General features: G+C 46.7%; 1 protein-coding gene across 1 annotated transcript in view; it reads left to right on the top strand.

Annotated features, from left to right (window-relative positions):
* Positions 1-26,446, top strand: part of aatkb (apoptosis-associated tyrosine kinase b) — a 187,180-nt gene that overhangs the window by 144,753 nt on the left and 15,981 nt on the right. The window contains exons 8-12 of the mRNA XM_078226066.1: positions 445-578; positions 4,068-4,152; positions 11,371-11,492; positions 19,379-19,528; positions 20,215-23,779. Of these exons, the coding sequence (XP_078082192.1) occupies positions 445-578; positions 4,068-4,152; positions 11,371-11,492; positions 19,379-19,528; positions 20,215-23,779 (4,056 nt within the window). The remainder of the gene's footprint in view (positions 1-444; positions 579-4,067; positions 4,153-11,370; positions 11,493-19,378; positions 19,529-20,214; positions 23,780-26,446) is intronic.

Genomic DNA, 26,446 nt, shown 5'->3' with positions numbered 1-26,446 from the left:
TCAAGAGGTATCACGTGGGCGGCTAGGTGGCACAGTGGTTAGCACTGCTGCCTCACAGCGCTAGGGACCTGGGTTCGATTCCCGGCTTGGGTCACTGTCTGTGCGGAGTCTGCACATTCTCCCCGTGTCTGCGAGGGTTTCCTCCAGGTGCTCCGGTTTCCTCCCACAGTCCGAAAGACGTGCTGGTTAGGATGTATTGGCCGCGCTATGTTCTCCCTCAGTGAACCTGAACAGGTGCCGGAGTGTGGCGACTAGGGGATTTTCACAGTGACTTCGTTGCAGTGTTAATGTAAGCCTACTTGTGACATTAATAAATAAACTTTAAGCACAGTGTTCACCATTCTGATATCCAGTGTTTACTTTCTACTGGCACAACAGACCAGCAAAGCAGATTATCCTAAAGCTGCAGACTAACATTTGCTTTCTTACTGCTCTGTTTCCAAGGGTGATTTAAAGGGTTATTTGAGGACTCATAATGCAGCTGATGAACTGGCCCCTGACACTTCAACTCTGCAGAGAATGGCATGCGAGATCACATCAGGTCTGCAGTATCTCCACAAACATAACTACATACACAGGTAGGATGCTGTTTGTACTCTCTCTCAGACTGGAAACTCCCACCTGCCTTCTGCAGTGTAGATTTAAATTACGTTTTAATGGCACTTCAGGAACTTGGGTCGTTTATATTTAGCTTTAGAAACAGCCTTCTTGATTAAGCTACGGGAAATGGTACAGAAGCCAGCGAGGGTTCAGCACAAACTAGCTGTACCTTAGCCATCCGGGGGAGTTAGCCGTGATGTGCTAAGAATCAAAATGTACGTGGGCAGAATGTTGAAAGGCATCTCTTGGGAGTCAATCATTTGGCATTTCACTGCAGCACTCTCACTTGCAACGGGGGGGCAGAGTGTCACAACACAATGCAGCTGGTGCCAGGGGGGGAATTTCCGTAACCTCAGCAGAGACCCCCATATACAGCCAAAGACCACCCTGCCACCTCCCGCTCCCCCCACCACTATCCGCACCAACCGCAGTGCGTTTCACAACTCCATTGAAAGGCAAGTGCCTTTCGGGACACAGGAAAGCCGTGGTCTTATTGTGAATGTTTGACCAAACAACATGGATTGATTAATTTCACACTTCAAACCTCCACTAAAAAACTGGACACACCTCTATCCTTTTCTCCTGTGAAAGCTGGAAGCCTTGTCTTTACAAGACTTAGAGGGATGCAAGTGAGAAAACTCTTCAGCGCTGCTTTAGAAGGCAGCATAGAATGCAATGCAATATTCAGCACCACAACTCAATGTAAAGTACATTTATAGGGTGACTCAGCCAGAATTTTCACAGTAACTTCATTGCAGTGTTAATGTAAGCCTATTTGTGACACTAATAAATAAAATTTAATTTTTAAAAAATGGTCCTATTGAACCCATGGGCACGATGATGTTGCTCCTGTTTACTGCAGCTAAGCTTTAAGAAATTGCCAAGTTTCTGCTTTTTGCTATCGAGAATTTTAAGATAAAAGTGGATGATGATTAACACTGCTGCCTCCCAGCGCCAGGGTCCCGGGTTCAATTCCGGCCTTGGGTGGAGTTTGCACATTCTCCCCGCCTGGGTTTCCTCCAGTTTCCCCTCGCAGTCAAAAGATGTGTGGGTTAGATGCATTGGCCGTTTTAAATTGTCCCTCAGTGTCAGGGGGATTAGTAGGGTAAATAAGTGGGGTTATGGGGATAGGGTGAGATTGTTGTGGGTGCGGACTCGATGGGCCGAACGACCTCCTTTTGCACTTTACAGATTCTATGAAAAGCACGGTGGCACAATGATTAGCACTGCTGCCTCACAGCGCCAGGGACCCGGGTTCGATTCCGGCCTTGGGTCACTGTCTGTGTGGAGTCTGCACATCCTCCCTGTGTCTGCGTGGGTTTCCTCCGGGTGCTCGGGTTTCCTCCCACAGTCCGAAAGACGTGCTGGTTAGGTGCATTGGCCATACTAAATTCTCCCTCAGTGTGTCCGAACCGGCGCCGGAGTGTGGCGACTAGGGGGATTTCACAGTAACTTCATTGCAGTGTTAATGTAAGCCTACTTGTGACACTAATAAATAAACTTTATGAAAAGTCTATGATCCTCGAAGGCTGATTTTCCCCCCCTTTTATTTTGAGCCTAATAACTCTTCTCTCTTTTTGCAAGCTTCTTTTTCTCTTGCTCTGTTTTCTGCTTTGTGATGGCTGATTGCGAGATTGTAGCTACGAGCAGTAATCTTTCAGGCCTGAAGCCACCTTCTCCTCCCTTCCCTTCCTCCCCCCCACCCCCCAACTCCACACCCCCCACCACCCCACCACCCCCCACACCCCCACCACCTCAACCCCCCACCCTTCCTGCCATGAGGAGATCGTCATTGCTGTTCATCACCTGCAACAATATCCTGATGCTGACAGAGTGAACCTCGTGGCTCCAGCATCAGTGATTTTGTTGTGGGGGGTGATCACTCGCTGCTTGCCCAGCCCAGCTCACTCCCCCCGACTCGCGGTAAAACCGGCTCCAATCCGCAGCAGCTCCTCGGGCCGGACCATCTGCTGCTCTCCGAAGGTTCTGACCATTCTGACCTTCCGCTCTGACCTTCAGTCTCGTGTTTGGTCGGTTTGCTCTGGGAAGTGAGATGGCACGCAAAATCAAAGGAATTTTGCAATGAACGCTCATCGTGGGCTGTTTTCAATATGGCACAGGCAATGGCACCCTGTGATGGAACATATTGAAGCAGGAGGATTATAGGGAGAGGATTGTAGATGGCCTACTGGCATTATGGGCTAGATTATTAATCCAGAAACTCAGCTAACGTTCTGGGGACCTGGGTTCAAATCCTACCACAGCAGGTGGCGGAATTTGCATTCAATAAAATATATCTTGAATTAAGAATCTGCTGATGACCTTGAAACCATTGTTGATTGTCAGAAAAACCCATCTGGTTCACTAATGTCCTTTAAGGAAGGAAATCTGTCATCCTTATCCGGTCTGGCCTACATGTGATTCCAGAACCACAACAATGTGGTCGACTCTCAACTGCCCTTGGGCAACTAGGGATGGGCAATAAATGCCGGCCCAGCCAGCAACGCCCATGTCCCATGAATGAATTTTAAAAAAACAATAGGATCGTTAACAAAGGGCTGGCACAGACAAGATGGGCTCAATAGCCTCCTTCCGTGCTGTAAATACCTACTTTAATGTGCTTTGGCTCCCAATGTTCATTTTCTCCTCCATCTCAGACTGCAGCAAGGTCATCTGCCTCTATATGGTGACCTGGTTCCACACCATTTGGCTAGAGCCCAGGTCGCTATCCATTCCCCAGCAATGTCCTTCAGCACAGTCACTGCAAAGTGCACAGGATGAGCCCAGGCTGACTGGCTGGCCTGATCGTCTTGGAGAGGTAACTTGGAGAGGAACCATTCCCAATTCCAGTGGGCCTGATCACACTCTGTTGGAACAGCAGTGTCCTGCACCAGACAGTTACCTCAAGACTTGCAGACTCTCCTATTAAGTGAGCTCCCTGAGTAAAACGCATAAGGAAACAAAAAAAAAATCCCTCGGTGTGGGATACTTAGAAATAATGTATAGTTTCAGGTGCTCCTCAATGTTTCAGCAGGTCTATCTTAGTCATGACCTACAGTTGGGATTGTCCATAGATCAATGTCTGGTCTGTACTGGTGAAGCTAACCTTCGCTAGAAAGGGTGAAGGCATTGGCTTCAGTATTCCCAGATCCGATGGGAACGGTTGATTCTGATTGCTACTCAGCCATTTTCTGCTGGAATTTCACACCCGGACATCCTGTGAGGACAGGGACAAACATGTGGAATAACCTCCTAACCCATCAATAGTCCTAGGCTGCAAGGCGGGGGGGTCGACCTAGCTTCAAGAACTCTCTACGATTAATGACCAGTTGGGTGAAGTGAGTGCTTCAAGGCCCAAACAGGGTCCTCAGGAGATGGGGAGAATTGACAATAAGCAAGTAGCATCTAAACTGTACCTATTTGTGACCAATGTTCTAGAGTAATGTTTGTGGTTCTCCTTTATTCAGTGACATGGCGCTGCGAAACTGCTTGTTGTCTGCAGACCTAACAGTTAAAATTGGAGACTACGGACTCTCTCACAATAAGTACAAGGTAAATGAATGAAGAATAAAGAATTGGATGTATGAGCTGTATGCTATTTAATTTTGGGCATGCTTTCCGGTTACTCATTAATAGCTTGTGTGTTTCCATTTGGGAAATGTTAGCAAGGTGTAAGATTGTGTCTGGCCCCTGGTTTCCTATTGTCAGTTCAAGATAAATCCATTCAAAGAAGGTATAGGTTCATGAGGTGTTCTTGGGTGTAGCCAAGACCCATTACATAATTGGAAGGACTGTTTGAGGCCAAAATGTTGTCTGATTTCAAAAAGAAATTAGATTTAGCTCTGGGGGCTAAAGGGATCAAGGGATATGGGGGAAAAGGGGGGGTCAGGATATTGAATTTGACTATCAGCCATGATCAAAATGAATGGCGGAGCAGGCTTGCAGGGCCAAATGGCCTACTCCTGCTTCTAGTTTCTTTGTTTCTATGTCCACACTCTCCCATCCATTGATCGAGGTATCATTGAGAAAGGTTGGCCAGGCACCCTCCCAGTCAAGCAAGACACTGCTGATCGTCCAAAAAAATGGTCAAGAGAGTTTGTTAAAAATAAAACAGAAAAATACCATCAAACACACAATATCTTAATCAGCAGCGGAAAGGGAGATTGTGGTTTTAGACATGGACAAAGCTCACAAACTACCTATCTTAAGATCAGTAAGGTAGTCTAGAGGTTATGGTACTGCATGACAATCCACTCTTAGTTACGAGTTTAGACCTCGCCAGGGTTGTTTAATTAATTTAATAAATGTGGTAATTTTTGGGCTGACCTGTGAACGAAATGATCCTAAAAATAGCCATTTTGTTTCAGAAATATAACCAGTTCATTTACACTCTTTGGGGCAGAGAGCTTGCCACCCCCACACACTGCCTTCACACCTCTACTGAAAGGCAGAGTCAGCAGCTAAACATCTGCCACAAACTAGCCCCACAATGAGAGTGGGGCTGGGAGCGGCATGATCCAAGATATGTAGAGGGGCAGGTAGTACTGAGGAAGCAGGGGGGCTGCAGAAGGACTTGGACAGGTTAGGAGAGTGGGTAAAGAAGTGGCAGATGGAATACAATGTGGAAAAGTATGAGGTTATGCACTTTGGAAGGAGGAATGGAGACATAGACTATTTTCTAAATGGGAAAATGCTTAGGAAATTAGAAACACAAAGGGACTTGGGAGTCATTGTTCAAGATTCTCTTAAGGTTAATGTGCAGGTTCAGTCGACAGTTAGGAGGCAAAGGCAATGTTAGCATTCATGTTGAGAGGGCGAGAATACAAGAGCAGGGATGTACTTTCTGATGCTGTATAAGGCTCTGGTCAGACCCCATTTGGAGTATTGTGAGCAGTTTTGGGCCCCAAATCTAAGGAAGGATGTGCTGGCCTCAGAAAGGATCCAGAGGAGGTTCACAAGAACGGTCCCTGGAATGAAGAGTTTGTCATATGAGGAATGGCTGAGGACTCTGTACTCATTGGAATTTAGAAAGGATGAGGGAGGATCTTATTGAAACTTACAGGATACTGCGAGGCCTGGATAGAGTGGACGTGGAGAGGATGTTTCCACTAATAGGAAAAACTAGACAGAGCACAACCTCAGGCTAAAGGGACGATCCTTTAAAACAGAGATGAGGAGGAATTTCTTCAGCCAGAGAGTGGTGAATCTGTGGAACTCTTTGCCGCAGAAGGCTGTGGAGGCCAGGTCATTGAGTGTCTTTGAGACAGAGATAGATAGGTTCTTGATTAATAAGGGGATCAGGGGTTATGGGGAAAAGGCAGGAGAATGGGGATGAGAAAAATATCAGCCATGACTGAATGGCGGAGCAGACTCGATGGGCTGAGTGGCCTGATTCTGCTCCTATGTCTTATGGTCTTATAGTCTTATGGCATTAGGAGCAGATTTGGGAGTGGGATTGGGAGCAGGTTTGGGATTCGACTTGGGAGCAGGTTTGGGGTTGGGTTTGGGATTGGGTTTGGGAGCAGGTTTGGGGTTGGGTTTGGGATTGGGTTTGGGAGCAGGTTTTGGAGCAGATTTGGGATTGGGTTTGGGAGCAAATTTGGGATTGGGTTTGGGAGCAGATTTGGGATTGGGTTTGGGAGCAGATTTGGGATTGGGTTTGGGAGCAGGTTTGGGAGCAGGTTTGGGATTGGAGTTGGGAGCAGGTTTGGGATTGGAGTTGGGAGCAGGTTTGGAATTGGAGTTGGGAGTAGGTTTGGGATTGGGTTTGGGAGCAGGTTTGGGATTGGGTTTGGGAGCAGGTTTGGGATTGGAGTTGGGAGCAGGTTTGGGAGCAGATTTGGGAGCGGGATTAGGAGTAGATTTGGGACATTGAATTTTCTGTTCAATCTCTATTTCAGGAAAGTTGTTGTTAACTAACAGCCTGATGAATTTGCTGCAAAGGTGTGATGTGTCTGAGATTGGCCATTTATTACATGTAGTCTGCACTGTCACACTGGGCCATATACCTGGAGAGAAAACCACTTGGTTCTTATTTAAAACATGCCCCTATGAAATTACAAGAAATAGGAGCAGGAGTAGGCCATTCTGCCCATTGAACCCAATCCATCATTCATTAAAATTATGGCTGATTCGATTGTGGCCTTAATGCCACTTTCTTGCCTGGCCTCCATAACCCTTGATGTCCTTTCTTTCTCTCCCAACTCTAACTCTATCCTGAGCATATTCAATGACCCGCTGTTCTCTGCGGAAGAGAATTCCAAAAACTAACAACCCCCTGACGGAAGAAATTCATCATCGACTCCATCTTAAATGGGAGACCTTTTAATATTAGACTCTACCTTCTAGTTCTAGATTCCACCGTGAGAAGAAGCATCTTCCCAGAACCTATCCTGTCAAGTCCCCTCATTCAGAATGTCAACATAAAGCACCCATCCTTAATTCACAGAGTGATGGGGAATGGCCTGCTAACTCACACAGCGGGCGGGCACTCCTACCCAGAGCCTCATGGTCTAGACTCATAGAGTCATAGAGGTTTACAGCATGGAAACAGGCCCTTCGGCCCAACTTGTCCATGCCGCCCTTTTTTAAAAAAACCCTAAGCTAGTCACACTCTGGGCCGGGATCTGGGCCAGGATTTTCTGCTCCTGTTTTTGTCGGTGATGCCAGTGGAAAATCTTGCAAGATGTCCGAATCACGTTTCACACTAGCGCAAATTCACAACGTGATTGGCCCCTCCTCCGCCAGTGACATAACATGTTTCACTGGGAACATCATTTCCATACGTTAGCATATAATTATCCCCTGAAAAATACACCCTCCCCCTCCCCTGCCACCCCATAAGAAAGTCCATTCACATCAACATGAGGGCAAACCCGCATGAGGCCCAGTCAGTCTCCCAAGGCGTGCACCTGGCAGGCTCAAGTGAGTACATAGCTCAGGAGGGAGATGGTCTTGCCCGGGCACTATTTAGCACTACCCTCTGACATTGCCCACTCCCCAGGCAGTGACAGGGGGCAGTGTCTGGGTAGTGTTGAGGGGATGGATTGCATGTGGTGGGGGGTGGGGGGAGGTGGAGTGGCCCTGGTGAACTATTGTGCACTAGGGCAGCCGTTAAGAATCCCAATCTTGGACCGCATGGTGGCACAGTGATTAGCCCTGCTGCCTCACGGCTCCAGGGACCCGGGTTCGATTCCAGCCTCGGGTCACTGTCTGTGCGGAGTCTGCATGTTCTCCCCGTGTCTGCATGGGTTTCCTCCGGGTGCTCCGGTTTCCTCCCACAGTCCGAAAGACGTGCTGGTTAGGTGAATTGGCCATGCTAAATTCTCCCTCAGTGTACCCGAACAGGCACCAGAGTGTGGTGACTAGGGGATTTTCACAGTAACTTCGTTGCAGTGTTAATGTAAGCCTCCTTGTGATTAATAAATAAACTTAAACTTAAACTTAGAAACATAAGAAAAAGCTTTGAAAAGCTAATTTCTAGGTGTGGTGGGCTCAATCAGAATCCACATACAGGAAAATGTAACCTAATTAGTCACAGTCCACAAAGGATCATTTATATGTCTGTCCGGTAGAGAGCGAATTGGTTACCAAATGAGAGGCACCATTCCACATCAAGCATGGGGCAAGAATTAGCCCAGCCAGTACAGCAGTTGAACCCTGGATAAAAGCAAATTACTGCAGATGCTGGAATCTGAAACCAAAAGAGAAAATGCTGGAAAATCTCAACAGGTCTGGCAGCATCTGTAAGGAGAGAAAAGAGCTGACGTTTCGAGTCCAGACGACCCTTTGTCAAAGCTTCGACAAAGGGTCATCTGGACTCGAAATGTCAGCTCTTTTCTCTCCTTACAGATGCTGCCAGACCTGCAGTTGAACCTGTGCCATTGGCACTATTCTGCAATCTAGCTGTCTCCCCAGCTAAGCAAATCAAAAAGGGGGCCAAAGAAATCTTCAGTCAACAGCTTGCACCTCAAGCAACGGTTAGTTTGTTAGTTATTTCATTAGTTAGTTAGTTGGTTCTCCTCCTTGTCCCTTCTGGGACATAAGACCACAACAGTATTCCTCCATGGGACTCTGCCTTGTGATGTGGTTTGTGCCTCACTCCAAGTAAGCTCCATCTCGTCCAGTTCAGTCACCATGGTCCTGCGCCATGTTGTTCTTGGCCTGCCCCATTTATGTTGTCGGCTGGTGTCCACATTGGAGCAATCTTCGATATTCCCTCTTGAGACATCCTTAGCACATGCCCGAGGCATCTTATCCAATGCTCCTTGATCTCGAGGGCAATGATGTGGCAACCAGTCTTCTTGTACAGGTCCTCATTGGAAATTTTATTTGACCAATTGGCAAATTACCAAGACAACTATCATGAAAGGCATTGACCTTACCTTGTTCACTACCCTCCTGCATTCAGATCCTTACAGCAGGGTCTGACTTTACATTATTGTTGGAGAGTCTGATTTTGGTCTTAGGACTATAAACACAGGACATGCTTAGTTTCATTGGTCAGAACATTGAATACAGGAGTTGGGCGTCTTGTTGAAGTTGTACAAGACATTTGTAAGGCCACATTTGGAATACTGTGTACAGTTCTGGTCATCCTATTATAGAAAGGATATTATTAAACTAGAAAAAGTGCAGAGAAAAGATTTACCAGGATGCTATCCAGACTTGATGGCTTGAGATATAAGGAGAGGCTGGATAAACTGGGATATTTTTCTCTGGAGCGTAGGAGGCTGAGCGGTGATCTTATAGAGGTCCATAAAATAATTAGGGGCACAGATCAGCTAGATAGTCAATATCTTTTCCCAAAAGTAGGGGAGTCTAAAACTAGAGGGCATAGGTTTAAGGTGAGAGGGGAGAGATAGAAAAGGGTCCAGAGGGGAAATTTTTTCACACAGTGAAAGTGTCTGGTGAGTGTCTGGAACAAGCTGCCAGAGGTGGTAGTAGAGGCGGGTACAATTTTGTCTTTTAAAAAGCATTTAGACAGTTACATGGGCAAGATAGGTATAGAGGGATATGGGCCAAATGCGGGCAATTGGGACTAGCTTAGGGGTTTTAAAAAAAAGGATGGCATGGACAAGTTGGACCGAAGGGCCTGTTTCCATGCTGTAAACCTCTATGACTCTATGACATATTTAATTCTGATGTGCCAGCACCAGCAATGGCGACTGTGGGGACTTCCCCAGCGTACAATGTCGCATAACAATCACGCATGACAGAGTCGTGATGCCGTGGTCTATGAGGTCAGAATTCTGAATGATCATTAAAGATTCTGTGATTGGAATTAATTTTCTGAGCGCGTGATGTCGCACTTTGTGATGTAAGCTGGTTCTTTCTCAGTGTCCAGCTCTAGTTGGTAAGTTACGGTTGTTGAATTTAAAATAAGGTGACCAGGACTGAGTACCTTTGAGGATCGGAGAGACGCATGAGAAGAGTTTGGTTCTCCAAGTCTCAGTAGGTGAATACAATTAGGCTCTCTCAGACATACAACACAAAATTGTTATCCTGGTATATTTTCATGGAGGACAGTGTGACCCGTTCACTTATCTTTTAACAATGATGGCAAAGTGTTAAATAACACGTTGGTATCATGCTACAAGGTTACAAAATACACCTGGCTGAATGGTCTTTACCCAAGCTCGTTGCCATGGCAGTAGCAGGTTGCGGGGAGGGGGGAACTATATATTGTTGATAAACTGCCACTCTTGTATGGTGTGATTCCTGTGGAACATTGAAGCTCAGGGAAGCTCCACTGTGGCCATCGCTGATGCTTGTACAGCCTAACTTAGACAAACCTCTGCCCTTTCTTGCTCAATGATGGTCTGAGAGCAAGGCCAGTGCTTCAGTTCCTTACCGTACATTAAATTAGATTCCGCAGGCCTGCTTTCGGGTTGTCTTCTGTGGGAGAGATGGGAAAGAATGAAGAATTGCAAGGACAATCCAGAGAAAGCTAAGGGTGACACAGATAAAAGGGAGATCCATTAACTGAAAAAGAACTAAATGTTGAGAAAGGAAAGCAGGATTTCCCAAAGTGAAGTGAAATAGGAGCTGGTGTCTCAAGACTGCTCCTCCATTCAACAAGATCATGGAAGGTCTTCAACCTTAACTCCATGTTCCTGCCCTATCACCAGATACTTTGATTCCTTTGAACTGAAACAGAGTTAGAGATCAAAGTTCTCCCCTGACATTTCTCTGGGTACCATCAGGACCCTTTCTTTCTCAATGATGATGTCTACAATAATTACAACCTTGTCGACCCAACTAACCGTCTCCCAGTTTCGGATTTATCAAAATGCAATGTAACAAAAACTGCAAAGGAACGGGGTGACACGGTGGCACAGTGGTTAGCACTGCTGCCTCACAGAGCCAGGGACCTGGGTCCGATTCCCGGCTTGGGTCACTGTCTATGCGGAGTCTGCAAGTTCTCCCTGTGTCTGCATGGGTTTCCTCCGGGTGCTCCAGTTTCCTCCCACAGTCCAAAGATGTGCAGATTAGGTTGATTGGCCATGCTAAATTGACCCTAATTTCAAGGGGATTAGCAGGGTGAATATGTGGGGCTACAGGGATAGGGTGGGATTGTTGTTGGTAGAGGCTCAATGGGCTGAACAGCCTCCTTCGGTACTGTAGGGATTTTATGATTCTATGAAAGAACTCAATTGTCTAGTGATGTTTAATCGAAAGCCACTGATATTCCTATTGGGCCTGTTGTTGGCGTGGGGATTGTGTGGGAGCAGTGATGTGAACACTGACTTTCTGATATTTTGAATGCAGAAAGATTACTTTGTAACTCCAGACCAGCTGTGGATTCCACTGCGCTGGATTGCACCCGAGCTCATCGATGATGTCCATGGGAACCTGCTGGTGGTGGATCAAACCAAGATCAGTAATATCTGGTGAGCAAGTGGTGAGGATGACAGTATCAGTCTCTGAGTAACTACAGAGCACGACATTGAAATGGAAACCTTTTTGATGTATTTTTAAAACTATCCGGTGCCTTTGAAAGATTTTGGTCTTTCTCCAAATGAAGAAATCTCAGTCCTGGGCAGCACGGTGGCACAGTGGTTGGCACTGCTGCCTCACAGCACCAGGGACCCAGGTTCGATTCCCGGCTTGGGTCACTGTCTGTGCAGAATCTGTACGTTCTCCCCATGTCTGTGTGGATTTCCTCTGGATGCTCCGGTTTTCTCCCACAGACCAAAAGACGTGCTGGTTAGGTGCAATGACCACGCTAAATTCTCCCTCAGTATTCCCGAACAGGCGCTGGAATGTGGCGACTAGGGGATTTCCACAGTAAAAACATTACAGAGTTAATGTAAGCCTACTTGTGACACTAATAAATAAATTTTTTTGCTTACCATTTTCCCAGCAACCTCTCCGATTGTCCTTCTAAATCTAATTTAGGGCGGCACGGTAGCACAGTGGTTAGCACTGCTGCTTCACAGCTCCAGAGACCTGGGTTCGATTCCCGGCTTGGGTCACTGTCTGTGTGGAGTTTGCACATTCTTCCTGTGTCTGCGTGGGTTTCGTCCGGGTGCTCCGGTTTCCTCCCACAGTCCAAAGATGTGCGGGTTAGGTTAATTGGCCATGCTAAAATTGCCCCTTAGTGTCCTGGGATGCGTAGGTTAGAGGGATTAGCGGGTAAATATGTAGGGATATGGGGATAGGGCCTGGGTGGGATTGTGGTCGGTGCAGACTCGATGGGCACTGTAGGGTTTCTATGATTTCTATGATTCTAATGATATTATCACCAGCAGGAGGGGGTACTTCCTGTAGCATCATTGTAATATTTCATTTCCCGCCATGAACCATTCTTGTGCCCTTGCCAAGGACAATTGCCACCTTGTGAAAAGGTTGTCAGTAACCTTGTGCATAGGACTCACTCCCACTGAGAACTAGTTACTCATTTCACACGGGAGGGTTGCAAAGAAAGCATTTGCATTTCTCCGACAGCATTCTTCGCCTTTTCAGGATGTTCCATTTCACAGCCAGCAAGTTTACTTAGCAGGTGTTGACAGATTTCACCATCTGCCATGGTGGGATTCGAGCCTGGATCCCCAGGACCCTGCTGGGTCTCTGGATTACAAAGAACAAAGAACAAAGAACAATACAGCACAGGAACAGGCCCTTCGGCCCTCCAAGCCCGCGCCGCTCCCCGGTCCAGGATTGAATCCTGAATCCAGGATCCCCACCCAATTTTCCAGCCTATCTACATACCAATATCCTATCCACCGAGCTGTCCCTCACAGCTACGATGCTTTGTTCATTACAACCTATTAACTTACCCCCACCCCCCCATTCCAGACCATGTGATCTCCAGGGAGAGGCGAAAAACCAGAGTGAAAAACCCCAGGGCCAATATGGGGAAAAAAAAATCTGGGAAATTCCTCTCCGACCCCCTGAGGCGATCGAAACGAGTCCAGGAGATCACAATGGCCCCGATCGGAAAATGCTTCCCAACCCTAGTCATTTCCACTTCCACGATCACCATATGAATTCCCTGCCCCCGAGACAGGTTCCCAACTATCCGCAGTCTCACTCTGTACTGGCACCAGCAAGATGATCGTAGAATGAAGCCTTGAAACGAGAAACCAGGAACAATTAGCCCGCGCCGCTCCCTGGTCCAAACTAGACCACTCTTTTGTATCCCTCCATTCCCACTCCGTTCATATAGCTGTCTAGATAAGTCTTAAACGTTCCCAGTGTGTCCGCCTCCACCACCTTGCCCGGCAACACATTCCAGGCCCCCACGACCCTCTGTGTGAAATATGTCCTTCTGATATCTGTGTTAAACCTCCCCCCCTTCACCTTGAACCTATGACCCCTCGTGAACGTCACCACCGACCCGGGGAAAAGCTTCCCACCGTTCACCCTATCTATGCCTTTCATAATTTTAAACACCTCTATTAAGTCTCCCCTCATCCTCCGTCTTTCCAAGGAGAACAACCCCAGTTTCCCCAATCTCTCCTCATAACCAAGCCCCTCCATACCAGGCAACATCCTGGTAAACCTCCTCTGTACTCTCTCCAAAGCCTCCACGTCCTTCTGGTAGTGTGGCGACCAGAACTGGACGCAGTATTCCAAATGCGGCCGAACCAACGTTCTATACATCTGCAACATCAGACCCCAACTCTTATACTCTATGCCCCGTCCTATAAAGGCAAGCATGCCATATGCCTTCTTCACCACCTTCTCCACCTGTGACGTCACCTTCAAAGATCTGTGGACTTGCACACCCAGGTCCCTCTGCGTCTCTACACCCTTTATGGTTCTTCCATTTATCGTGTAGCTCCTCCCTACATTATTCCCACCAAAATGCATCACTTCGCATTTATCAGGATTGAACTCCATCTGCCATTTCCTTGCCCAAATTTCCAGCCTATCTATATCCTTCTGTAGCCTCTGACAATGTTCCTCACTATCTGCAAGTCCTGCCAGTTTTGTGTCGTCTGCAAACTTACTGATCACCCCAGTTACTCCTTCTTCCAGATCATTTATATAAATCACAAACAGCAGAGGTCCCAATACAGAGCCCTGCGGTACACCACTAGTCACAGGCCTCCAGCCGGAAAAAGACCCTTCCACTACCACCCTCTGTCTTCTATGACCAAGCCAGTTCTCCACCCATCTAGCCACCTCCCCCTTTATCCCATGGGATCCAACCTTTTTCACTAGCCTACCATGAGGGACTTTGTCAAATGCTTTACTAAAGTCCATATAGACAACATCCACGGCCCTTCCTTCGTCAACCATTTTGGTCACTTCTTCAAAAAACACCACCAGGTTAGTGAGGCATGACCTCCCTCTCACAAAACCATGTTGACTATCGTTAATGAGTTTATTCCTTTCTAAATGCGCATACATCCTATCTTTAAGAATCTTCTCCAACAACTTCCCCACCACGGACGTCAAGCTCACCGGCCTATAATTACCCGGGTTATCCTTCCTACCCTTCTTAAATAACGGGACCACATTGGCTATCCTCCAATCCTCTGGGACCTCACCTGCGTCCAGTGACGAGACAAAGATTTGCGTCAGAGGCCCAACTATTACCAGTCTAGTGACAATACCATTACGCTACCACCTCTCCTTTGGGCGGCACGGTGGTTAGCACCGCTGCCTCACAGCGCCAGGGGACCCGGGTTCAATTCCAGCCTGGGGTCAACTGTCTGCGTGGAGCTTGCACGTTTTCCTCGTGTCTGCGTGGGTTTCCTCCGGGGTGCTCCGGTTTCCCCCCCACAGTCCTAAGATGTGTGGGTTAGGGCGGCTGCAGCGTTTCAAGAAGGCTGCTCACCATCACCTTCTCAAGGGCAATTAGGAATGGGCAATAAATTTTGGCCTAGCCAATTACGGGGTGGCACAGTGGTTAGCACTGCTGCCTCTCAATGCCAGGGACCTGGGTTCCATTCCCGGCTTGGGTCACTGTCTGTGCAGAGTCTGCATGTCCTCCCCGTGTCTGCATGGGTTTCCTCCGGGTGCTCCGGTTTCCTCCCACATTCTGAAAGACGTGCTGGTTAGGTGCATTGACCCGAACAGGCGGCGGAATGTGGCGACTAGAGGAATTTCACAGTAACTTCATTGCAGTGTTAATGTAAGCTTTACTTGTGACTAATAAATACATAACTTGACTTACGACCACATCTCATGAAAGAATAAAAAAGAATACTTTGGAGGAAGAATTAATGCTGAAAATAGTGCTTAGGAAATACACAAGTAATGTGGAATCGAAGATTTGGCATCTTGTCAGAGACAAGTTGATGAATGAAGTATTAGACTTTGAGCAAAATAAAATTCTGTATTCTTCAGATCCTTACAGAGAATTCCTTTAAATTATAGAGATTTGTACTCCCAAATGTACAAAATAAGGTTTGCAAGTCCTGGAGAAAGTGATGAATTTCAATTCCCTTGGTGATAAGAACATATCATGCAGTCTGATCAGCATATTGTTGTATACATCATTATCACTGCCAAATCTCTCTCGCATTATAAATACCTCTGTTTATTGCTCGTGATGGGGTCCTGGGGAAGAAGCTGTCATTACAAACCAACTCATTTATTTATTAATTGTCAGATTTTGATTTCAATGATTTATATTGTCTTTCACACTCCATTACCCGTAACGGGAGCTATATTTTCAGTCTGATCCAACCTAGACTGTAATGGGAAGGTAAAAAGGGTAAGTTCAATTGTCACCTTTTAGTGATCAAATATTAATCCCTGTTTGTGATCTGATAATAAGCTGACAGACTCCAGATAAATCTGAAGGTTGCACAATTGATTAGAAGGTAATAAGGTAGTCATGTCTCTGGATTGCTTTTACAATCAGCAATTATGTAGTTGGCGTCATGGTAGATGGTCATGTTATAGAGGCATGGATTTCCTCCAGGTGCTCTGGTGCCCTTCGGCCCAACTTGTCCATGCCGCCCTTTTTTCAACCACTAAGCTAGTCCCAATTGCCCACATTTGGCCCATACCCCTCTATACCCATCTTACCCATGTAACTGCCTAAATGCTTTTTAAAAGACAAAATTATACCCGCCTCTACTACTACCTCTGGCAGCTTGTTCCAGACACTCACCAGACACTTTCACTGTGTGAAAAAATTTCCCCTCTGGACCCTTCTGTATCTCTCCCCTCTCACCGTAAACCTATGCCCTCTAGTTTTAGACTCCCCTACCTTTGGGAAAAGATATTGACTATCTAGCTGATCTGTGCCCCTCATTATTTTATAGACCTCTATAAGATCACCCCCAAGCCTCCTACGCTCCGGGGAAAAAAGTCCCAGTCTATCCAGCCTCTCCTTATAACTCAAACCATCAAGTCCGGGAGCATCCTAGTAAATCTTTTCTGCACTCTTTCTAGTTCGATAATTTCCTTTCTATAATAGGGTGACCAGAACTGTACACAGTATTCCAATGTGGCCTTACTAATGCAATGTCTCCCGTGTCAATTGCTAAAAACCAACTCCTTCGTCCCTATGGTAGAATCATTTTTATAATTGCCTGCTCAGTATTAATGGGAATGGTTTTATTCAAAACTGTCACAAAGGTAATTTGTTTGGCATTAAGGTGGCACTCTGCTGCTTTGGTGGCATTCCTGATACCCAGGTGAGTGAAGGTACGTCGACAGAGCAGAATGAGAAGAGCCATAATCCAACCCCCACTTAATCCTATCTCAAAATGAAGCTGGCAAAGGGTGCAATGTTCCACCTTCCTTCAGAAGAATGAGTTCACCTGTAAAACAAAAATGAACGTGGAGATTAGGTGGTTGGGGATGAATTAAGATAAAAGTGAAAGGGAGGGATTTTCCAGTCACACTCGCCCCAAGACTGGAAAATCCCGCCCGAGGTCAATGGACATTTGCATGGTCCTGTCTCACCCGCTACGATTCCTGCGATGGACGGGACGGGAAGATTACACTCAATGTCCTTTTTTTCTGATTTATCCCATTGGCTCCAACGGTCAAACTAAAGCCTGGAATTAAGAATCTACTGATGACCTTGAAACCATTGTCGATTGGTGTAAAACCCCATCTGGTTCACTAATGTCCTTTAGGGAAGGAAATCTGCTGGCCTTACCTGGCCTGGCCTACGTGTGACTCCAGATTCACAGCAATGTGGTTGACTCTTAATTACCGTTCAGTTCAAGAGAATTTGGGGATGGGCAGCAAATGCTAGCCTTGCCTCTGACTACACCCCATCATAGAATTTTAAAAAGTCAACCCAGACTCTAAAGCTAGGGACCCAGATTTCAGTCCAAGCCCGAATGGACTTTTGATCTGCGCTATCGCCCTGGTTTTCAGGCTGTTAGCTGGTCCACTATAAGTGGTAATCCTCATGGAGTCCTCGATCTCTCGAGGAACAAAACCACAACAGGAGTCAGTTGCTGTTCTCAGCTGATCCCGACCTGCAGTGATAACATCATGCACATGTCTGCAGCCCCTCTTAACATTGGCAGTCTTGTACTCAGTGAAAAGTCAGTGCTTTTTATAAGTGGTTAAAGACCATAGTAATTATGAGAAAAATAAATCGCAAATGTGAGAAAAGGCGAGATTTAAAGCAGGAAAAAGGAATGCACAGATTAAAGATATTAACACTGCATTGTTACGGGGATACGGCGGAGGTGAGGGCCTGAGTAAGATGCTCTTGAGATGTATTTTGGCACGGTGGCACAGTGGTTAGCACTGCTGCCTCACAGCGCCAGGGACCCGGGTTCACTTCCAGCCTTGGGTGACTGCCTGTGTGGAGTTTGCACGTTCTCCATGTGTCTGCATGGGTTTCCCCCGGGTGCTCCGGTTTCCTCCCACAGTCCAAAGATGTGCAGGTTGGATGGATTGGCCATGCTAAATTGCCCATTAGTGTCCAAAGGCATGTAGGTTGGGTGCATTAGCCATGGTAAATGTGTGGGCTTATGGGGATCGGCAGACTCTGGGTAAGATGCTCTTTTGGAGAGTCGGTGCAGAACTCAATGGGCTGAATGCGTGGGGTTATGGGGATACAGCGGAGGTGAGGGCCTGGGTAAGATGCTCTTTCAGAGAGTCACTGCAGAATTGATGGGCCAAATCGCCTCCTTCTGCACTGTAAGGATTCTAAGAACTTAGCAAATAAAGGGCTTTCCTCTGTTAGTTTAATTATACTTTCAGTTAAATTCCTATCCCTTGTGCACCGCAAGCCTACACAAAATATCTCGACATTACATGCTGTGTGATTAATTATTATGTAAAGGCTATTGATTAAATATTAAAAACAAGTGACCAAGTCTCTATAAACACTATTTCATAACCACCCCCACCCCCCAGCCAAACTACCTGAGAGAGTATCAGTCAGTGGAGAGTATCAAATGTCCCCATATCTCTCATACCGACACATATAAATAATTAACTAGTGATTGTAGAGATTTAAATAAATGAACAGCTGAATTATTCCACATCCAGAACTCTGAATTAGTGTTGCTAATTCAGACAAGATAAATGTTTCCAAGTAACATTCCAAACTTTCCTTTGTATTTGGTACAATATTGTCTCCCTGTATTTAAGGTACTTTTCAGTGCCTGGTTCAATGGCCAATGTGATCTGTAGGTAGAGCAAGTAATCTGTGGCCAGATCATCAAAAAGGCAACATGGTGGCACAGTGGTTAGCACTGCTGCCTCGCAGTGCCAGGGACCCAGGTTCGATTCCCGGCATGGGTCACTGTCTGTGTGGAGTTTGCACGATCTCCACGTGTCTGCGTGGGTTTCTTCCCGGTGCTCCCACAGTCTGAAAGACTGCTGGTTAAGTGCATTGGCCATGCTAAATTCTCCCTCAGTGTACCTGAACAGGCACCGGAGTGTGGCAACTAGGGGATTTTCACAGTAACTTCAATGCAGTGTTAATGTAAGTCTACTTGTGACACTAAAGATGTGCGGGTTAGGTTGATTGGCCATGCTAAATTGACTGTAGTGTCAGGGGGATTAGCAGGGGAAATATGTGGAGTTGCGGGAATAGGGCCTGGATGGAATTGTGGTCAGTGCGGACTCGATGGGTCGAATGGCCTCCTTCTGCACTGTAGGGATTCTATGATTCTGTAGGGAATCTATAACAAATAAAACTTAACTCTTTTGTCACCACCTCCCTTCTGAAGCTGGCCCTGCCATTGGTGCTCACATCTTGTGAATGGATAAGTAAAACTTAGTTGAAGATGAAAACTCTTCTGTTGTCCGTGGATAACTTTGGGATTTATAGGAATTGCAGTTGGTGGCAGTTGCCTTCCTTTGTTCTGACTCTCTCGTTCTTTATGATGTACAGGTCGCTGGGCGTAACTTTATGGGAACTGTTTGAGTTCGGGAACCAGCCCTATCATCGGTGCTCAGATAAGGAGGTGCTTACGTATGCTATTAAAGAGCAGCAGCTCAAACTGCCAAAACCCCTGCTGAACCTGCCACTCTCTGACCGATGGTAAGGCAACACCTTCACAGTTTGCATCTCGAGCTTTGCTGGTGATTTAGATAACCAGTAACGGGATATAGCCTTTATCCATTGCACCAATGAATCCAGCCTAATCTTAATTTAATGCAGATTCCCGTGCACAACGATCACCTCTATAAAAGCAAATTACTGCGGATGCTGGAATCTGAAACCAAAAGAGAAAACGCTGGAAAATCTCAGCAGGTCTGGCAGCCTCTGTAAGGAGAGAAAAGAGCCGACGTTTCGAGTCCAGATGACCCCAAAGGGACTCGAAACGTCAGCCCTTTTCTCTCCTTACAGATGCTGCCAGACCTGTGGAGAATCATCTTTATAAATCACTGCCACTTACAAAAAGGCATCAAGTAATTATACACATCCATTAGTGTTAGAAGTCTATCAGCCATGTCTTTGTGCAATTATCATAAATGACCATTATTTGTAAATGATCAATAAACTGCTGTAAATTATAATTATGCTGTAACTTAAATGCATTCTTAACATCAGTCTTCATAATCATTTGAAAAGTAGATTCTGTTAATTTGTGCCATCCTTTGCTTTTTCAAAATTGTGCATTAGTTCCCACGTTTAAACAAATGACATTCTTTGCAGAAATGCATAGACATTTAGTCATGTCACCGCCCGAAGCTATTCCTTAAACCTCTTGTGTTGTGTTATAGGTACGAGGTGATGCAGTTCTGTTGGCTGCAACCAGAGCAAAGACCCACAGCAGATGAAGTCCATTTGCTCCTCAGTTATCTTTGCGCAAAAGCTTCCAGTGAGGCCGAGGAAGAGTTTGAGAAGCGCTGGAATGCAATGAAACCGAGCGGCTCAAGTACCAGCCACACCGCTGAAGTCTCGTCCTTTCCACTCCTGGAGCAGTTTGGAACGGATGGGTTTCACACTGAGGTGGACGATGTGTTGACGGTCACTGAGACGAGTCAAGGCCTTAACTTTGAATACAAGTGGGACCACACGCAAATGGATAATTTTCCGCCGTCCTCCGCGGGGCTGGGCCACGGCAGCGCCCAGTACCAGGAGATCTACTTTCCTAACAGCGCGTCGGGAAGGCTAAGTTTGAGTGTTTCCCCTGTCTCCTCAAACTCCTTCTACGAATCCAAGCAGCAGTCTAACATTCCGCAGAATCTGCAGCCCCCTGGTGTTGTGCCGGTCATTAGTGCGCACAGCCCTTCGGTAACCGGAGAATATTACATACGTATAGAGGAACCCATTGAATGCAATATGGACCTGGACTATACGATGTGCTCCTATAGCCCTGAGTATGATGCAAGCTTGCAGGTGGAGTCATCTTCTTGGCAAGGAAGGGACACTGTCGATGACTGCGAGAACAGCCCAACCATCTCCCTGACCATGGAACCTCTCTTGGGCCAGGTGTCTTCAATGCCCCAAGATTCCTGGGAAGACAGCCAGTACTTCAGCAAGAATAAGAGCCAAACTTACTATGAACATTTCACAGTGGATGATGCGAATCAATATTTGTTAGAGAATTACTCTGAAAGTAGCAACGATTGGAAAATACACAGCCCTGGAGAAAACTGTGGTGAGGGCCCTATGGGAATATCTCCTTTGGTAACTAGTACCTTCAGGGATTCTTGTTCTTTGCTTGTATCCTCTTACGATGAACTGGATGAGACTGAGTCAAATAAAACGTGCCAACTACCTGCTGCTGAAGAGTTTAAATATTCTGTGCAATCTGTAAATACAACATTACATTCAATCGATGATTTGGACGCTGTGAAAACCCTTGTAGTCAGTGACCCCTCACAGATAAACGTGCCATCCAAAAAGGTTACAGCACTATCTACAAGGACATTCTTAACCGAAGATAAAAGCCTATTGCCCTCGGAGATAAAATCATGGGCGTCCAATAGCTTCTTGAGTAATAACAGGATGGATTTAACCAAACAACCTCAGGAGCAGGAAACTAATGGCACTGAATTCTTTTGTGGAAAGCTCCCGACGGAATTTTCGGAACTAGACTCGTCCAAGCTGGGAAATGTCGCCCCGCTCTCTTTCTCCCACACAGTCGATGCGCACAGCTCTAGGGTGGGCCATGCTGCTGAAGCAGAGGGTGGGAGCTGTAACTGGAGGACAAAGTGCAAAGAGGTCAGCCAGGAGGGTCAAAGTTTTGATCAGTCGTTCTCCGTCACTGAAGAGAAGGATGGGCTTTTTACCGCTTTATATCGAGTGAGCCAGCAGGAGGACAGTCCGATTCTCATTTCAGATAGATTGCAAGCTTCAAGAAGTGAAGAGCTTGTCGACCCGTTACTGGGCGTGGCTGTGAAGGGTTGCGCTCTTGGTGACTATGGCAAAACCAGGGCCCAGGCTGAGGGGAGCGAAGTTAGTTTGCCGGGACAGGATGCAGACGTAGCCAGTATGAATGATCAGTTGGAAGTCATTGTTCAAGAGACTAACCCATTAAAGAACGATAGAGGAGAGGTTCACAGTCCCACCCAATTGCAGATTGAAGTGGAAACTAGAGATAGCAACACCGTCCATTCAGAACTGGAAATGGTCGATGAGCCGTACCCGGCGCAAGCCGCAGTGAGAGACTCGACAAGTTCTTCCCAGTTCGAAACAGCTGATAAGAATGAAAATTGCCTTTCACCTGATGTCGAATCGAAGGACCCTGATAGCTCTCCTGTAAAGACCCTGTCCAGTATAAGCTTTACTGAAACTGATGTGTGCAGTGATGAAGATGAAACCGATATCACTTCCGGAATATTCACAGATCTTACCCAAGACTATGAGAATAGTGACATTGTCCTCTCTCACAAATCTCTGCAGAAACTGGTGGGGACGCCAGATTCACTCGAATCGCTTGACATCCCATCGACAACCAGTTCCTGCGAAATGTACAGTCCGACGTCACACTACTCATCGCTCCAACCCAAGGCTGCCGACAGTGGCTACGACACGGAGAATTTTGAGTCCCCCGAATTTGTCTTGAAAGAGCCAGTCGAACAGAAGGACCCTGAGCTGTTCACCAAAATAAGCAAAGCCGGTAACGTTACGGTGATGAAGGTGGGCAGCGATGACGCGGAAATGCCACACGACTCCGAATCACAGCCCATTGATGAAAAGAATCCCTACCGGGACTCAGCATATTTCTCGGATTATGATGCCGAGTCAGAAAGATGTCAAACCTTAGATTCGGAAAAAGATGATCTGGTGCAGGGTGAGGTTGACCTAATGGAACTGAGTGAAGAACGCCTTGCAAAGATTCCTGCACGACAGAATGAATGTACGCATCTCAGCACTTCAGAGCAGGTGGACGTTGACCTGAAGCAAACTGGAAGCTTGAAAAGTGCAGGTAGAAATTTAGAGCATTGCAATCTGATCCAGTTTGATCCTGCAGACGGCTTAGTAAGCAGCACAAAGGGTTTCTCTGCAGACGTTTCCATTCTCATCGAGAAAGAATTCACTCCAACATTCGGTAACCCAGACGCAGTTGCGTTGACTGAAGCAGAAAATGAGCAGACGGCAAAGTTAAGAGGCCCTGTAACAAATGAGGGGTTTCATGACCAGGACTTAGAAATTGAGTGTGAGAAAAAAGCACTTCAAGCTGACTATTTTGTTTGTAGGCAGATATTGGAAGAAGCAGGTTGCTCTAATTCGATGGACAAGGATGGATTTGTGCAAAGCAATTATAATTCAGAGAATCTTCTGGTAAAGAAACAGGTATCTTTACATAAGAAAGGGTGCCTTCACAAAACGTCGGGTTGCATCTTTGATGGTACAGAGTTAATACTGGAAGAGCAGCTATCTGAACAAGATAGTGATGCAGTTGGACTTCAATGCACTGATTCTGAGATGAGGAAATTCCAGCCGTATTCTTTGAACGTTGAAGAAAAGTTGGAGAGCTGCATTGTTCCCAAAATACAGTCCGTTCAATTGTCATTAGAGCTTCCTTTACTGGGCCTTAAGAAGGAGTCCCGACAGGCTTTCGATGGGGAGGAAGGAGATGAAGAAGATGAGGACGATGATGAAAGCGATGACTCCGATGAGGAACTTGGCATCTATAACATTCAGGAGCACAGTGAAGAGAGCGAGGAAGAAATTCCCACTGTTCCAATTATTGTAACAGAGAAAGATGATGGGAAGAATCTGAGAAGCCTTCTAAAGTTGCCGAATTTGGTGTGTGAGGCCTTTTGTGATGATCTTGACCGAAAGAAAAAAGCGGTGTCTTTCTATGATGATGTCACCGTATATCTGTTTGACCAGGTACGGAGGGTCCTAAACTATTTTATTTTAATAGATTGATGTACCAGCTTAGATAGTAAATTATCTAATCGGCCATCAAGCACAAATTAACGTCTATCAGTATGTAAGATAAGGCTAATCCAAAGCACAATTTCAAGATAAACCACAACTTTAAGACGAGGTGACTTGTAGGTATAAAACTTAGCATGTGCCTGACACCAAAAAGCATTTCATGCAAGCCTTGATGAATACTGGATATGGTTTTCTCAGTAAGGTAATGGAAGCAAGATCCCACCAACCATTTAAAGGACAGATGGGTGCTGTAATTGAGGGGAGTCCAATTTTCTCAGGAAAGATGCATTCAATGGGCCAAGTAGCTTCTGCTGCTTACCTCCCAGACATGGACAAGAGGGCATAATCTCAGAATAAAGGGGCGCCAATTTAAGACTGAGATGAGGAGAAATTTCTTCTCTCAGAGGGTTGTGAGTCTTTGGGAATCCTTGCCACAAAGAGCTGGCACCCTCGCACTGCCCACCAAGCACCCTGGCACAGCCCACCGGGCATCGGGTAATGCCAAAGGGGCGGGGCCTGAGGGGGGTGGTTAGGCTGCATACTCTGCAGACAGTCGGTGGGGGAGGGAAGGGGGCCCCACTGCCACTCTGCAGGCAATCGGTGGGGGAGGGAGGCCATACTGCCACTCTACAGGCGACCATTTGAGAAGTGGGGGGGGTGAGCAATATTTTCAGGCAGGGTGGGGCTTGCGATCAGCTGCGGGCCCCAGCAATAGCTGAGGGTAGTTGCTGGGCCGAGGCCAACAGCAGCAGCAGAGGCCTGTTAGGCTTCTCTCTCAGACCTGTCAGGCCTTTGCTGGTTGTCATTGCACATGTGCAGCCACAGAGGTCTGCACATGCGCAATGGCGCCCTCTACTGCTACAGCAGGCTTGCTGGCAATTTAAGTCCCACCCCTTCCCTATCGGGGGGGGGGGAATGGTTTAGTCCATTTTATTCCTGCATTCAGTGCATAAGATACTGGCTTTGAGGGTGAGAAAAAGGATGAGAAACTCACGTTTTCACGCCTGTCCTGGACTTAGAATTTTTTTTGAAAGATTTCCCCACCACCCCACCATCCTTGTGTATATTTAAGGCTGAGTTAGATAGATTTTTGATCAGTAAGGAAATCAAAGGTTACAAGGAAAGGGCAGCAAAGTGCACGTGAGGAATACTAGGTCAGCCATGATAAGACCATAAGACATAGGAGCGGAAGTAAGGCCATTCGGCCCATCGAGTCCACTCCACCATTCAATCATGGTTGATTTCAACTCCATTTACCCGCTCTCTCCCCATAGCCCTTAATGATCTCATCTTATTGAATGGTGGAGCAGGCTCAAGGGGCCGAATGGCCTACTCCTGTTTCTATTTCTTATGATCTTATAGTCTCATGAGTTGCGACTTCCCATCTATTGTCTCTCTTCACTCCACGCATGTCCAACAGAAGTGCTGGATTTTCTGTGAGTACAGTGTTAGTCCCCCTCAGAGTCAGAAGGTCATGGGTCTAAGCCCCAGTTCGGAGACGTGAACACACCAGCAAAAAGTAAAGTTTATTTATTAGTCGCAAGTAATTAACACTGCAATGAGGTTACTGTGAAATTCCCCTAGTCACCACAGTCCGGCACCTGTTCGGGTCAATGCACCTAACCAGCACGTCCTTTGGGAGGAAACTGGAGCACCTGGAGGAAACCCACGCAGACACGGGGAGAACGTGCAAACAGACAGTGACCCAAGCCGGGAATTGAACCCGGGTCCCTGGCGCTGTAAGACAGCAGTGCTAACCACTGTGCTACCGTGCCGCCCCAGCAGTGCAGTACATAGAGAATGTTGAACTGTTGGTGAATCTATTCTTGTCCGTGATACATGACTGCACAGGGGGAATGCATGACAGTATTTGAGGATGATGGGAGTTTCTCCAAATACCCTGGCTATTGTCTATCCCTTAAAAAATACAGCTCCTAACATACAAACCCAAATTCAACAACTTCAAAAGAAAATCACAAAACCTGCCAATATATCTATTTCTGTTAGACTCCCAACACACACCTGCCCCAGGTATAACATGTCCTTCCCCCCTACGCCCAGGGATGAATCTTCCATGTGCAACAGAAGAGTTTTTTGCGCTCCCTTGGTGCTGGTGTCTTCCTGCCTGAGTGAAAGCAGTAGCAGGCGAGCATTCACAAGACTTCAGAGAAAGTAAATCAGATCCACAGGGCAAAGAATTAAAGACGTGGTCAGCGAGCAGAAAAGTGGGAATATGTGAACACAGAGAAAGGAATTGGAAAAAGTGAAGGCAGTGGTGGTGGGATTGAGAATTTAGAGATGAAAATATTTGCACAGAGCACAGTGGCACTAGGGCGGCATGGTGGCACAGTGGTTAGCACTGCTGCCTCACAGCACCAGGGACCCGGGTTCAATTCCGGCCTCTGTGTGGAGTTTGCACTTTCTCCCCCGTGTCTGCGTGAGTTTCCTCCGGGTGCTCCGGTTTCCTCCCACACTCCAAAGATGCGCGGGTTAGGTGGATTGGCCGTGCTAAATTGTCCCTTAGTGTCAGGGGGATTAGCAGGGTAAATAAGTGGGGTTATGGGGATAGGGCCTGGGTGGGATTGTTGTCAGTGCAGATTCGATGGGCCAAATGGT

Source organism: Mustelus asterias, chromosome 12, assembly GCF_964213995.1.
Source record: "Mustelus asterias chromosome 12, sMusAst1.hap1.1, whole genome shotgun sequence".
In the NCBI taxonomy this organism is placed as follows: Eukaryota; Metazoa; Chordata; class Chondrichthyes; order Carcharhiniformes; family Triakidae; genus Mustelus; species Mustelus asterias.
Note: the sequence above shows the minus strand (reverse complement) of the source record. Positions and strands in the feature narration are given on the sequence as shown.